Source organism: Mucor mucedo, assembly GCF_025094135.1.
Source record: "Mucor mucedo strain NRRL 3635 chromosome Unknown EV154scaffold_12, whole genome shotgun sequence".
NCBI classification, from domain to species: Eukaryota; Fungi; Mucoromycota; class Mucoromycetes; order Mucorales; family Mucoraceae; genus Mucor; species Mucor mucedo.
Genome location: NW_026252296.1, coordinates 176,789 through 190,938, shown reverse-complemented (window position 1 = coordinate 190,938; position 14,150 = coordinate 176,789). Strand labels below are relative to the sequence as shown.

Below are 14,150 nucleotides of genomic sequence, written 5' to 3'. Positions count from 1 at the left end.
CATTGATGGTCACTTAAAGTGCGGTACTTTTTATTTTATGTCGCAACACCGGGGAAAATAAAGTTATCTCTCTTTTCCTTTTTATATATAAACTGATTCCCAAATGCCAGTAAGCTAATCATCTATCTTTTATTTTTATTTTTCACCAACGTTGACATGACTTTCTTTGTCCCTCGTAGATTAATTGGTTATTACTTGTTAGTAGACAAGGCAAAGTTCGTCTCACAAAATGGTTCGTTACCATTCCACCAAAAGAAAAAGCCAAAATTGTCAAAGATGCCACACAACTTGTCTTGGCTAGAAGAGTAAAGATGTGTAATTTCCTCGAATACAAAGGTAAACACTAGATCTTTTATTCCTTCATTTTGTAGTCTAACTCTTTCTTTTCCCTAAAAAAGACCAAAAAATTGTTTACAGAAGGTAAATAAACACGACAAAGATAAAGAAAGGACAAGAAGGCTAAAAGAAAAGTGTTATTTGGCGAATAGATACGCAAGTCTTTTTTTTGTAGCTGGCATCAATTCAGATGATAACGAACTCATTACGCTCGAGATTATCCATCGTTATGTCGAAATTCTTGATCGCTATTTTGGAAATGTAAGTACAACTTGGGGGTACAATACCGTCTTACTTTCCCTCTAAATTTTGTTTGTCGCTTTTATTTAGGTATGTGAGCTGGATTTGATTTTCAACTTTCAAAAGGTACAAAGATATAAAGTAGAATACATAAATCATAAAAAAAAATTTAATGCTGCTTCCCTTTCAGGCATATTTTATTTTGGACGAATTACTTATCGCAGGTGAATTACAAGAGACCAGCAAAAAGTCGGTCTTGAGAGTGATTACACAGGAGGATCAGTTTGAGGAGCAAGAAGGAAACGAGCCTAAGGCTGCATAGATATCACACATAATTAAATAAATTGGAGGAAATACTTTCTTTTTTTTTTGCAGCATAGCCTTTTAAACGCGTTATGCTTCAAGGAGCCACACATACACATACACACATATAAGCGGGCATTTAAAAAGTACAGCAGGATGTGAGGGGGATGGGCTTGTCAATTATCCTACTGTTTTTGTTTTTTATCAATTTTTTTAAAATGCTGTCAAGAACAGTTCGAATCTCAGCACGGCAATGGCAGCAAGTAAGACAAACGCAGTTTCGAAGACAATGTTCACCCTCACATTTGATTAAATCCATAACATTCTCTTAGTGTCGCTATTCTTCCACTGTCGCATTGAAAGAATGTCTCAGCGCCATCGATGCTTATAATTCTGAAATCAATGCATTCACCTCCATTAATGACAGAGCTCTTCTTCACAAAAAGGCGCTCGAATCAGACGCCCGAAAAACCAATGGTGACTTAGACGCTTTCCCTGAGTTTTTCTTAAATATTCTAACAAGTATAAAATACAGGAACTTTGAAAAGTGAATTAGACGGTACAACTATTGCCATCAAGGACAATTTTTGTACAACTTTTCTTCCAACTACATGTGCTTCTATCATGCTTAAAGGTAAAAACTATAACCAAAAGAATTTTTTTAAAAAAATATTTAATAGCTGAAGAATAATAATAATAATAATAAAAAAAAAAAGATTTCACTTCACCCTATGATGCCACGGTTGTAAAATTATTAGATGATGCCGGTGCTTTAATTATGGGCAAGACCAATATGGATGAATTTGGTATGGGGTAAGTATCCGTGATGTATAAAAAAGAGGTCTCTGAAGACTAAAACGAGATATTAGATCTGCCAATATCCATAGTGCGTTTGGGCCTGTGATCAATCCTTGTAGTCATGGTGACGAGATCAAACGTTCTGCAGGCGGCAGTTCTGGAGGCAGTGCAGCTAGTGTTGCTATGAACATGTGTACAGCGTAAGTGTATGTCGATACTACATGAAATCACCTGTGAAATCTCATGTATCTTTTAATAGTGCCTTAGGGTCGGATACAGGTGGATCGGTTAGAATGCCAGCGTCTTATTGTGGTTTAGTCGGATTTAAGCCATCTTATGGCCGATGTTCACGACACGGATTGGTTGCATATGCAAATTCTTTAGATACGGTGGGTATTTTAACTAGAAATGTTCAAGACTGTTCAAAAGTATACGGTAATAATAATATAAAAAAAAAATGGAAGGGTCTAGACGTTAAATATAGGGCAATTTAGATATTATTTCAAATTACGATATTCAAGATCCTACATCGATCCCAAATGAATTAAGAACTGAATTAGATGCAAATGATACACAACTTTCATTACAATTTCAAAATGATTTAAAGGGACTGGTGGTGGGTGTTCCACAAGAATTTTATGTGGATTCTCTCTCGGACGAGGTTCTGGACGTGTGGCGTAAAGGCATTCAACATCTCGAGAGTTTAGGTGCTAAAATTATCTCGGTCTCCATACCCCATGTATCATTAGCTTTACCTGCTTATTACATCATTGCTTTGGCCGAAGCAAGCTCGAATTTAGCAAGATATGATGGAATACGATATGGTAATTAATGCCCTCCCCTTCCCCATATAACAATCAGCCTAATTAATTAATTTCATCCCAAAATAAGGTCATCGGAGCCCTGACAATGAAGATCATTTATTATATGAGGAAACGCGATCAAGTGGATTTGGTGATGAGGTTAAAAAGCGTATATTACTCGGTACACACGTATTAACAGCAGGGTAATACATACACAATGAAATAATACGATATGAATTAATTTTTTATTGATTAGCACGTACGAGACCTTGTTCTTGCCAGCTCAAAGTGCACGAAGATTGATTCAAAAGGAATTCAACGGGGTGTTTAAACAACCCAATTTATTATACAATGAAAATACACAAGAAGGAGAAAGAGCACACATTTTATTAGTGCCCAGTGCCACATCCGAAGCACCGACATTAAATAATAAGAAGAGTGGAATTGATGAATATATCAATGATGTAATGACTTTACCGGCCAATTTAGCCGGTATACCAGCCATCACGGTTCCTTTCAGAAACACTCCAAACCCCATTGGACTCCAACTAATGGGTCAATACGGTTATGATCAATTCCTTTTACGTGTTGCTGATATCATGACCTCCAAAAAATCGCCCATTTAAATAAAAACACGCTATTTATTTCCTCAATTAAACAGGAGGAGAGCTATATTTAAACTTTTTGAGCCACTTTTAGGTTATTTTCAAGCCTCTTTTTTTATTATTTTAATATGCTGAACATTCTTTTTCGGTAGCATCTCTTTTCTCTCCTTATTCCATATAGAACAAAAAAAAAAAAAAAAAAAAAAAATACCACCTTATTTTTTTTTTTTTTTTTTTTGGTTACAACTTCAATGGACTCTTATTATGAAAATGCTGATAACCTAATTGGAGAAGAATGCGAAGACCCTCATTGTCACGGGTGTCAGAAACCTATTGAAGATGGCTCAGTTGTCCAGTTTGGTGATGGTATCTGGCACTTTGAGTGGTAAAACCAATAATACATTTTAATCTTGCAACTGAAAAAAAAAAAAACTAAAAGACACACACAAAGCTTCCGTTGTGCTAAATGCCAAAAATTAGTAGAATGCTATAGCAACTTGTTATTGTTAAGAGATGGAAGTCCCATTTGTGAAGATTGTTCTTACAGTTGCCACGCTTGTTTTAAAACCATCAAGGATGAGGCTATCATGACAGGTAACAATATATTATTTATTCGGGTAACCATAAAATTAAAATGTTTTTTTTTATAGGTGATGAAGCTTATCATGCGGATTGTTTTCGTTGTGTCCAATGTAGTAAAAAAATTGACGATCTTGTGTTCACACAAACAAGCAAGGTACACCCACAAGATCTGCATTGACAACATCCATATACTAACTATTGCTTAAATATAGGGTATATATTGTACAAAGTGTCACGAAACAAGGAAATTACTGCGGCTGAAGCGACGAGACGAACGGAACAACGTAATATATTAGCAAAACAAACTTGATACTTGTAACTAAAAATCCTCCCCTTTTTTTAGAACAAATCTGCAGCAGAAAATAAGCTAGTACGTCCTAATCCTGCATTCCGAATCTCATCCACTACTTCTATCGTCAATGCCTATATCGATGAACACACAAAGACACCCATACTAGGTAAATTAGACATGCAATGTTAGTCGTACACTGTGTTAAGATCATTTTAATTATCTTGTAGAATCTAACGACATCACGGAATTGAATGAAATGTTAATGACTAGAAATAGCGAAGAAACCATCCGAAACTCTGTCGAAGTCTCTCCTAGATCCGATTATGATTCATCCTCTGACGACACCACACGAGCACTCCGTCAAGAGTTGGCTGATACGAAAGCACGTCTCTCTGAAGTAGAAAATAAATTCGTCAAGATCAAGACTATCAGTAGAAGAGCACTGGATGAATTTAGAACGGTTAAAGACAGTTATGCTTCTGAAGTTAGTGCCAGAAGAGACGCTGAACAGCTTAACGTAAGGCTCAAGAGCGAAATCAACTTTTATCAGCACGCTTCTGTCTTTAGCGCTCAAAAATTTGTCGATTACAGTAAAGATGAAATTGAGGATCTCAATCAGTCACGCGCAGATCTAGAACAGATATGCCATGAGCTTCGAGCCGAAAGAAACAGTCTGGTCGAAGAACTCGAACGTCATTCAGATAACATTGAAAAACTTTTTGCCTCTCAAAAGCCTCAAGATTTACATTGGGAGCGACTTCAACACGCTTATCAACAACAGTTGGATTCTATGCATCAGGACATGAATTCTGCCAAAGCTGCTTATGCAAAGTTGATTAAAGGACGAGAGGATATTATATCGGACATGATCTTGTTAAATACAAAGAACGCAGAGCTTTCTCAATTAAATAATGATCTCTCAAGACGTGTCATGGAAAAGGAACAGGAAGCAAAAGCCGTCTTTGCCGGCATGAGCTTCCTTACGCCACCCGAAGATAAACAACCGGAGAAGGTCAGCAGTAGCAGCAGTAGTACAATTAGTGCCAATACAGAAAAAAACAACAATAACAATCATCGCAGAAACCTCTCTACTGGATCCATTGGGATCAGTCATAGCCATTCCTTGTCAGATATCAAGAACGATGGTACTAGTGTTGCCCCAAAAATAGCACAGAGGGATAGTTTTAATGGTTCTGCCGCACCCAAGCTATTTAAATTTAGAAGAAACAGAAGCGGATCCGGAAAGAAACCAAGTACCGAAAAAATCATTTCCATTCCTTACGAAAGTAATCATAATACAAGATCTCTTGAGCCGGTCTCAGAATCTTATTTGAAAAAGGAGCCGGAAGGTGTGAAGGGAAAGCATCATTTTGCTCAAACAAAATTCTTTAAACCCATCAAGTGTGAAGCTTGTGGTGAAAAAATGTGGCGAGTAAGTGAATTGAAGTGCTCTGGTAAGAAAGTTGTTATGGTTTAAAAAGGCATTATTTTTAATCCATTTATTTTTAGAGTGTGGTGTAGTTTGTCACTCAAAATGTGTGTATAGCGTTCCCCAAGCCTGTAACAGAAAGTCTAGTTTGGATTCGAATAAATCTGATCCCGATAGTGTTCGACACATGTTTGGAAATGATCTGATCAAGCAAATACAAGCTGAAAAGAGCAAAATACCTCTTGTTGTGGAAAAATGCGTAGAATCCGTAGAGTCCAGAGGTAAACATAAATTGAAAACTTGCGCCTGCTTCAATCAACAAACGTATTTTAATAAATAGGCATGGACTATGAGGGTATCTATCGTAAATCAGGTGGTGTGGGACAGATGCGACAAATTCAGCAAGCATTTGAAAAAGGCGAAACACCCAACTTAATTGATGAAGAAAAGTGGAATGATATTTGTGCCATTACCAGTGTATTGAAGCAATATTTCCGTGAGCTACCTAATCCTCTCTTCACCTATGAACTTCATGCTAAATTCATTGATGCTATGAGTAAGATAGATTTCTGCTTTTGAACTTCTTGTGTTTATCTAACCTTACCTTTTCTTTATCACGTAGTGATAGCAAATAGTGCTGATCAATTACAGACAATCACCCAGTTAATACAAACTTTGCCCATCGAAAACTTTAATACACTAAAGTATCTCATGGATCATTTATTCAGGTAAACCTTGTATACCTACATTTTGCCATTGTTTATGTCTAACCCCATTTGCAGGATCCAACAAAGAAACAAGGAGAATCTCATGACCTCCAAAAACTTGGCCGTGATTTTCGGTCCTACATTGTTACGAGACCAAGATGAGAACCGAGATTTATTGGAGATGAACCATAAGATTGGCACGATTGAATTTATTTTGAACCATATGGATACTGTATTTGTGATTGAAACCATCAAACCCGCTAATGATCATCGTCGTATGCATTTACCTCCGCTCCAACGAGGAGAGGACTTGAGCTCCATCTTGGGCAATTACCAATTACGCAGCAACACGGATGAACCTTCACCAGATGTTGTGGCCGCTGTTCCTCCTAGACAAAATGCAGGTTACATTTAATCTCTTACAATGTGCAGAACAAAGTTGTATATATTACCACCAGTCATATAGGATATCTTTCCCCTCCCCCACTCACCTACTCATTTTGACCCATGTTTACCGAACTATGTTAAATAAAAATGCCCCTTTATCATAATCGGATTATACATAGGATTTAAAAAAACGAAAACACTGTTTGAGTTTTACCTCGTGTTACAAGTTCGATGAATCCAGCTTAAAAAATTTTAAACAGCTTATGACTTTATGTAACATGCTGTGTCTATCGTTTTTTGTGCTGCGTTTATGGTACCTTTGTGCTGTACCTATAGTCTTTGCATGCTGTATCCATCATATCTTCATGCTAAATTTCTAGCAAGTCAATTAAACATTTTATTTGGGCGTACATTCAAACACGGTCCGGACCACCTCAGACTATAAAAAGACTGTGAAATTCTTTTTTGTTTTCTTTTTCATAGACTTTCAACCATCCAAAATGTCGGCGTACGATCACGTCAAGAAAGGATCGTTGAAATTTAAGGGAGGCGAGACAGCTTCCATAAAGTAAATGAAAAAAAAAAGAATAAGACTATTTGAAGATTTGACACTAAAGCTTTTCGTTTATTTCTGCAGAAAAAAAAAGAAGAAGTCTAAATCAACCAAAGAAAAACTTGAACGGGCCTTGGGATCGCCACAAGATGAACGTTACCAGGATGTGGAGAAGACAGAAGCCGAACGTAAATTTGAAGAAATTAAGCGTCAACGAGTAAATATATTTTCTACCTTATCAAAAAAAAATAGGAAAATAACCTGTCTTCTTTATAGCAAATGGAACGAGTATCCAAAGCCGCAGCCAAATCACATAAAGATCGTGTATCTGAATTTAACAACAAGTTGGAAATGTTGAGTGAGCATCATGATATTCCTAAAGTCGGACCAGGCTAACAGCGGGTATTTTCCCTCCCAAATACCACAACTCTCTTTTTAATAAATTCCTTTTTTGCCACTTGCCCAAAAACAAATTGAAATTATGTCATGATTTACGGCTTGACAAGAAAGCCCCGCCAAACAAACTCCAAATAAGGCCTATTTTCGTTGACTCCTTTTTTATTTATTCTTTTTTCTTTTTTTATTTACATTCAATTAACTAAATGAGCACATTAACAAACACAGAACAGACACAACTTTCTAGAAAGACACCACCGTTACTACCAGGAACACTAAGGGTAATGAATTGTTCCAAAGAGTAAGGTCTTTCCAATTAAACGCCCTTTCTTATATCTTCTGTTATAGATAACCATCAATAGCTGCTTTTTAAATGTAACAGTAAAACGACCTTATGTCACTATCACCATTGGAGGTAAATATCACAATGAAATATATGTAAGTAATTTTTATTGATCAGGTTTCCGCAGATCAATACTACAAGACATCTGTATCTGAATACCCCCAAGGAAAATGGAATGAAGGATTCGAACTAAAAGTGACGTACCATAATCAATTATTTGATACGATCCAACTCGACTTGTACGACAGTTATACCTTTTTTATGGATAAACATATCGGTCGAGCAGAAATAAGGATACGCAACCTAGAAGGCATGCCAGAGATCTTCACTAGTTATTACGAAGTCCTTGAAAAAAAACTATCCATGGGGGCTACATCACAGGTCAGCAGAAAGGCTTTAATGACCTCTGGTGTAGGTGCTATCCAAGCTCAAATTGCGTACCAGTATATTTCATCCGTTTCCGAAAACGAGAACAATGACCTCTCAGAGATGAACTGGTTGATAGACAAACAGACCCACGCACTATCCACAAAAGACTTATCCGACCAAGAATTAATACTCGAGTTCAATCAACTCTTAAAAAACCAGCGTCGTGAAAATGGTGATATTCAGTTCCAAAAGTTTGAACAGAATTATCCAGATGAGGATGAAAACAGCACTGTGTCCCCCACCGCTACCACCAGCAGTACATCATCGGACGAACAGCATATACCGCCATTAAAATCACGCGCACTGGTTGAGAACGAACCTAAAACAAACACCATGTTTGAAACTGTATCTTCTTTTTTTGGTTATGGAGCACCCAATCTCTCTCCACCTTCACCGCCCATCGAAAAGAAGGAGGCTCCTCTGTCTCCTCCACCCTTGGACATTTTAAACACAGAGGACGAGAGTTTAAAATCATTTCCAATTTTGGATACTATCGGTTCATGGACAATGGCTAAAGAAACAAGTCAAGTCCTGCGGGCTATAGGTAAGTTACTCGTGGCTTTTGTAAGTATTCCAGTAACAAAATTATCTTTGATAACGAAACTCACTTGTAAGTAAAGGGTCAAGGGTTTGAATTATCCAACCTTCAAATACTCTCGGGTTTCAACGTTGTCGAGAAATTCTACAATGATTTACCAAGAGAAAGAACATGGGATTTAGTAGAAGATGTTTCCGAGATTGAAATGGCCTCTTACATGTGGCGATATGCTATGGCTTCCTATGGTTGGAAAGGTTTGAACTTTATCGGCAAAGGAAACGGTATCTTTTCAGACGCTATCCGCTCTCAATCCGATGCTCTATCCATTTGTGAACATTTGGATCTTGCCAAGGAAGATTTACTGGCCTACGAGTTTAGAACTGCCGCTGCCTTCAGACCTAGTTATTTCATTGCCAGAGATAGAAAATTGAATGCCATCGTTTTGAGTATCAGAGGCACCATGGTAACAGGAAAAAAAAATTACATAAATATCGACCACAACTAAACACATGCACACTCAAAATAGAGTACATTTGACACCATGACGGATCTTGTTTGTGAATATGAGCCTTGGAAGGGCGGTCTTGTGCATAAAGGGATGAAATCTTCTGCTAATTGGTTCTTTAGACATATTGCCCCCAAACTCATTGCGTATGTTAATAAGCATTCAACCACATCGCTTTATATCGTCGGTCATAGTCTAGGTGCTTCCACCGCCGCCATTCTGACCATCATGCTTCAAGACTTTATCAACGAATTTAGAAAGGGGAAAGATGGAGAATTTAGTATTCATAGTATCGGCTATGCTCCTGCTTGTGGCCTAAGTCTTGATCTTGCAAACAAGTACAAGGTAAAGAATGCCAACACGCCCCTTCATTTATTCTCTTTTTTAACAAATAGAAATTTAGGATCAAATTCAATCCATTGTATTCGCAGATGATTTTGTCAGTAAACTTAGTTATGGATCCATGATGGATGTTAAAGAATTAATTATAGCTGGTGCAGAAGCAGCCAACGCGATGGGAATTGGACAATTTATCTGGACGGGTGAATTGGATAACAACAAGAAATGGAAAGCCGCTTTTGAAAGGATCGCGGAATGTCGTCGCCGGTGCTTAGAATCTATGTCCAACCCAAGGGTAAGAAAAAAAAAGGAGGATCTGAATCTTTTTACTAACTTTACTACTTTGAAGTTGTATGTAGCTGGAACCGTCTATCAATTCTGGCTTGTAAGTTTTTTGCGATGTGATTTAAATCGGTTACATTTGGTTGACATAAATCTTTAATAGGACCCCATACCCAAAAATGAATCCCGTATTGTGATTGAGAGAGCTACGCCTGAAAAGGTGTCGACAGAGTTAATCATTCGCATGTCTATTCTTCTCGATCATTTACCAACCAATTTTGATGTTGCATTTAAACGAGCCTTGGAAGGTTTAAACTCGGATAGCAATGTTATCAATGAAGAACACCCCTTACCCGAAAGAAAACCATCGATGGAAGACAAGTTATTTGATTCCGTAGCTGAAGTAGGATTAAAGGGGACAACAGAGAGAAGCGGTGGTGAAGGAAATGTCGTTGGACAGGAAGAAAATAGATAATGATTCCATGTTAACTCTCCCAATTTTTGATAAATTGGTAATAAAATAGACCATACATTCCATCATAATATCCATGGAGTCCTTCATTTTTGCAAACTAATCGTATAATCCAATATTTCAGTAGCGATCTAGGACGGATTTTAAATATGACAATATTATCTAAAGGGCTTGTCTATGACGGTAATCATGCAATTTCACCTTTGATTACATGGTGGTTCTCACCAGTAATGATCACATGTCCCTATGAGTGTTTACAATTACTCAATTCTATGACATGTTACCAACGCAAATAAAAAAAAAAAAAAGACTTAATTACTAATTGCAAACGAAAACTTATATTCAAAAAAATAAAAAGTGTGCTTCTCTTAGTTCCCAACAAAGAATTGATTAACAGGTCAGACCACGAGAAGGTGAAAGCACATCCTGACCCAAAAAAGGGTTTTATTCTCTTTGTCCTTACTCTTACAATTCTTGTGCGTCGTTGAAATACCCGCTTACTTCTAGATTTACAGGTCTAACTAATACTTCCACATGGTGCCTATCCACAATGCACATTAAGAAAAGTATAAAAGACCCAACTGCCACCGACGCCATGTTGGGGTGACGTTTTTGTCAACGCGTTTACAGCACGATGATATCGTATATAGGACCAACAGTTGGTTTAGGACTAGATACCCCGTACCCACAGGAAATAGTGACGAGGGCGGTGACCAACACATGCTACAGAGCAACTCTACTATTTCTAGCATGATAATAAAGTGTCCAGCATGATTAACATGATTGATATGATTACCACCTATTAAGAAGATAAAAAAGGTTTCTCCAAAGCCTACGTTCGTGCCCAAAAATCAGTACATTCCATTTAGTCATCTAAACCATCTTTCTTCCTAGAAAGAGAGATGTGGCCGAGTTTCATAGGTGTGCTATTTCAAGGGTGTATCCCAAAAGCTACAATTACGACCATGCCAGAAAACACATAGGCATACAATATAACCACTCAAGTCATAACTTTTAATTCACTACTTTATCACATAAAAGTAATACCATCAGATTCCTTATAAAATTCTGATTTCAACCATGTAAAGAACATGGTGCTGTATCAAACATTTTGTGTCATAAAAAAAGACTGAAGAACTGTAATTTTTTATTAGTTTATGTCGTGTACCCGTATGAAAAGAAAACTCTTGAAATAAAGATGTATGGTATGTAAACTTTCTCGTTAATTTGTAGCAGTAATAATTATCATTATTATTATACTCACTGTCAAATTCTGCTTCAGATTATGTGCGTAACATTATATCGGATGTCACTTTTATAGGTGTAACTGAATACATATGTCTAATATGTTACACAATGCCAAACGAAAGCAGTGAATATGCACTGACCGCCGGGATTTCAGAAGCGTTGTATTACCAGTCAAGCCCAAAATAAAATAAAAAAGTGTAATCCATCTGTCTTTAAAGTTCATAATTTCAGTGTTGGTTACATGACTACTTGCTTTTTACTTTACAAACTAAGTGGCTAACTTTTCGACTGGTATTTGAACAATGGGTCACTTCAGATCAAGCATTTAACGCAGGCAATGAAGGAACTCTAACTCATATGCCCAACTTTATAATTATTTTTCTTTGAGTTATGGCGTATCATTTTTATTTATTGACAAGGAAGTTTTATGCCTTCAAAGCACCGTCTAATCTAATAACAGAGCCATTCAACATTCTCATACCAATCACCTGAACTACCAGATCCGAAAATTCTTGAGGTTGACCGTACCTTGAAGGAAACAAACAGGTTGGCGCGGTATTGTTCTGTCTTTGTACAATGGGCGTATCTAAAAAATAAAAGTTCAGTCATATGGTCAACAAAAAATGCGAACACAGAGTCTAAAATAAGTAGAACTTACCAAACGGTCCCGGAGCAATACTCATAACACGAATTCCTTGGGGAGCCAACTCTTTTGCGAGAGGCAAGGTCAGACCAGCAATACCAGCTTTTGATGTGCCATAGCCAACAAGTGTACCGTCCAGACCCAGGATAGACGAGACGGTAATGATAACACCTCTTTCACCATCATCGTTTACAGGTTCATTTCTCAAGAGCTCTTGGGCTACTTTTTGAGCAACACAGTAAGTACCTAATAAATTGACACGAATAATATGTTCAAATTGACTGTAACTAGTAAGAGTCTTATCAGGACCATAACCATCCATGGGAGAGAAAACAATGCCACTAGAAAGAATAGCTCCTCTTAAAGTACTGGTCGAAAAATATTGAAGTGTTTTTTGGACAGCGATATTTACTTGATCCTTTATTTTTTACACGTATTAAATTAGCATGAAAATAATCTAATGCTTTATAACATACCTCTACAGTAACATCAACAGATGAAGGAAAATAACACTTGTTCTTCCCAAGCTCTTCAACCAAAGCAGTTGCAAGTTTAACATTGATATCAAAAATCTAATTTACAAAAGTTATAGACCAACCCCTCTTTCTGTTTAAAAACTACTATACTTACAGCGACAAAAGCACCCTGTTCAATAAGCGAGCGTACAACTGATTCTCCTAAACCACTAGCACTATATAACCATTGTCAAAATAAAAAACTAAAAACTCCTGCCTCCATGATTTTTTATATTTACCCTCCAGTGACAATAAAAGTATAGCCTGATATTTTCATTTTTTATATTTTGATTTTCTGTCATCATTTTTTTTAAAGACTGAAGTTATTTATGTAAACAGACATCTTTTGTTCGCCCAAATAGGTAAGGCGAATAGGGGTGAATAAAATAAGCTTTCAGTGGAATCAAATGTAAACAAAAACCTTATCTTTGGACTGTGTAACTGTCAAAATCAACAACAACAAGAACGATGACTATGTAAGCGCATAATACATTATACCACAAACTAATTTCCTAAAATGGATTCCCGTGTGTATAATTCTGAACGCCATTTCAAGGAGAAACGGCCGACTTTTCATATCCGAGCCAGTTCTCCTGTCCCATATATCAAAAGTATGAACAATGTTTTGAGGTTATTTAGAAAATATACGCAGTGGTTTATTTCTTTCCTGATAAACAACTTTTCATGAAAACAGCACTTTTTTATTACATGGTTTCCTTCACCTATATGACACTGAGATAGTATCACTTCTTCAATAAACAGCTTTGATCGATAAGATATATATGAATACCGTCATTTCAATTTGAAGCCACTTTAACTTACGAACATTTAAGTTGTCTCAGTATTTATGAAAAAAATATGTTGTTCCCCAAAACCTGACTCTGTTTAATAAATTTGTCCATGACATTCTATACCCTACCTTCTGCCTCCTCATTTTGGAAAAAACCATCTGATTGAGATCAATATTCGGAAACATTAAAAATCTGATTTGGAGAGTACTGATAGAGCAAATAGGCTAATGTTTTATTCACATTAAGCATAAATCGCACTTTGCCTTCTCCTTCCTAATATTTCCATGGCTATGTTAATCCCTCCATGTCTCTAATGAGAGTAATATTCAAACCTATTTTTCTATGCATTTATTGTTTTCATTGTACTCCCCTCGTTCTGACTCTAGCTTGGATTGAGTCAATAAAAGCTTTACCTATTTTATTATTTTTATCTGCACCTGGGAATGCTTTGAAGACAATCTTTATAAATCTAAAGTTATGCAGATCAACACAGATGTTGTGCAAGATGCAACATACCATAGTATCCTCATTTTTTTTTTTTTTTTTTTTTTTTTTTTGCTGGTCTATAAAACTTGGCCGTAAATCTTCAGCGAGGCAACAACATACCAAATTTT

General features: G+C 36.7%; 6 protein-coding genes across 6 annotated transcripts; 5 read left to right on the top strand and 1 right to left on the bottom strand.

Moving 5' to 3' along the window:
* Positions 1-179: 179 nt before the first annotated feature.
* Positions 180-898, top strand: EV154DRAFT_413632 (Adaptor protein complex sigma subunit; the record flags this gene model as incomplete). The annotated part of the gene is made up of 4 exons (XM_051595572.1): positions 180-336; positions 467-597; positions 667-702; positions 767-898. Coding segments are annotated over 4 exons (456 nt in total), but the record flags the coding sequence as incomplete, so codon positions are not given.
* A 199-nt stretch (positions 899-1,097) lies between these two features.
* Positions 1,098-3,106, top strand: EV154DRAFT_559596 (amidase signature domain-containing protein; the record flags this gene model as incomplete). Its single annotated transcript, XM_051605558.1, has 9 exons — positions 1,098-1,142; positions 1,212-1,356; positions 1,415-1,513; positions 1,596-1,692; positions 1,749-1,877; positions 1,937-2,112; positions 2,172-2,501; positions 2,569-2,683; positions 2,737-3,106. 9 exons carry the CDS (start codon positions 1,098-1,100, stop codon positions 3,104-3,106), a joined length of 1,506 nt encoding a protein of 501 aa, XP_051461589.1.
* Positions 3,107-3,269: 163 nt separating this feature from the next.
* EV154DRAFT_496162 (uncharacterized protein) lies at positions 3,270-6,662 on the top strand. Its single transcript, XM_051600121.1, has 10 exons — positions 3,270-3,470; positions 3,537-3,679; positions 3,736-3,821; positions 3,880-3,951; positions 4,011-4,125; positions 4,187-5,413; positions 5,469-5,669; positions 5,729-5,944; positions 6,011-6,116; positions 6,171-6,662. The coding sequence occupies exons 1-10, from the start codon at positions 3,337-3,339 to the stop codon at positions 6,508-6,510; spliced, it is 2,640 nt and encodes an 879-aa protein (XP_051461588.1). The 5' UTR covers positions 3,270-3,336; the 3' UTR covers positions 6,511-6,662.
* Positions 6,663-6,848: 186 nt separating this feature from the next.
* Positions 6,849-7,801, top strand: EV154DRAFT_496161 (uncharacterized protein). The gene is made up of 3 exons (XM_051600120.1): positions 6,849-7,050; positions 7,120-7,252; positions 7,312-7,801. Exons 1-3 carry the CDS (start codon positions 6,983-6,985, stop codon positions 7,429-7,431), a joined length of 321 nt encoding a protein of 106 aa, XP_051461587.1. The 5' UTR covers positions 6,849-6,982; the 3' UTR covers positions 7,432-7,801.
* EV154DRAFT_35086 (uncharacterized protein) lies at positions 7,607-10,490 on the top strand. Its single transcript, XM_051595014.1, has 9 exons — positions 7,607-7,712; positions 7,780-7,846; positions 7,902-8,767; positions 8,824-9,204; positions 9,268-9,591; positions 9,650-9,880; positions 9,935-9,970; positions 10,031-10,379; positions 10,464-10,490. Exons 1-8 carry the CDS (start codon positions 7,638-7,640, stop codon positions 10,340-10,342), a joined length of 2,292 nt encoding a protein of 763 aa, XP_051461586.1. The 5' UTR covers positions 7,607-7,637; the 3' UTR covers positions 10,343-10,379; positions 10,464-10,490.
* A 1,522-nt stretch (positions 10,491-12,012) lies between these two features.
* On the bottom strand, positions 12,013-13,022 carry EV154DRAFT_458152 (uncharacterized protein; the record flags this gene model as incomplete). Its single annotated transcript, XM_051597438.1, has 5 exons — positions 12,013-12,173; positions 12,246-12,648; positions 12,707-12,802; positions 12,861-12,921; positions 12,985-13,022. 5 exons carry the CDS (start codon positions 13,020-13,022, stop codon positions 12,013-12,015), a joined length of 759 nt encoding a protein of 252 aa, XP_051461585.1.
* Between the last annotated feature and the right edge of the window lie 1,128 nt (positions 13,023-14,150).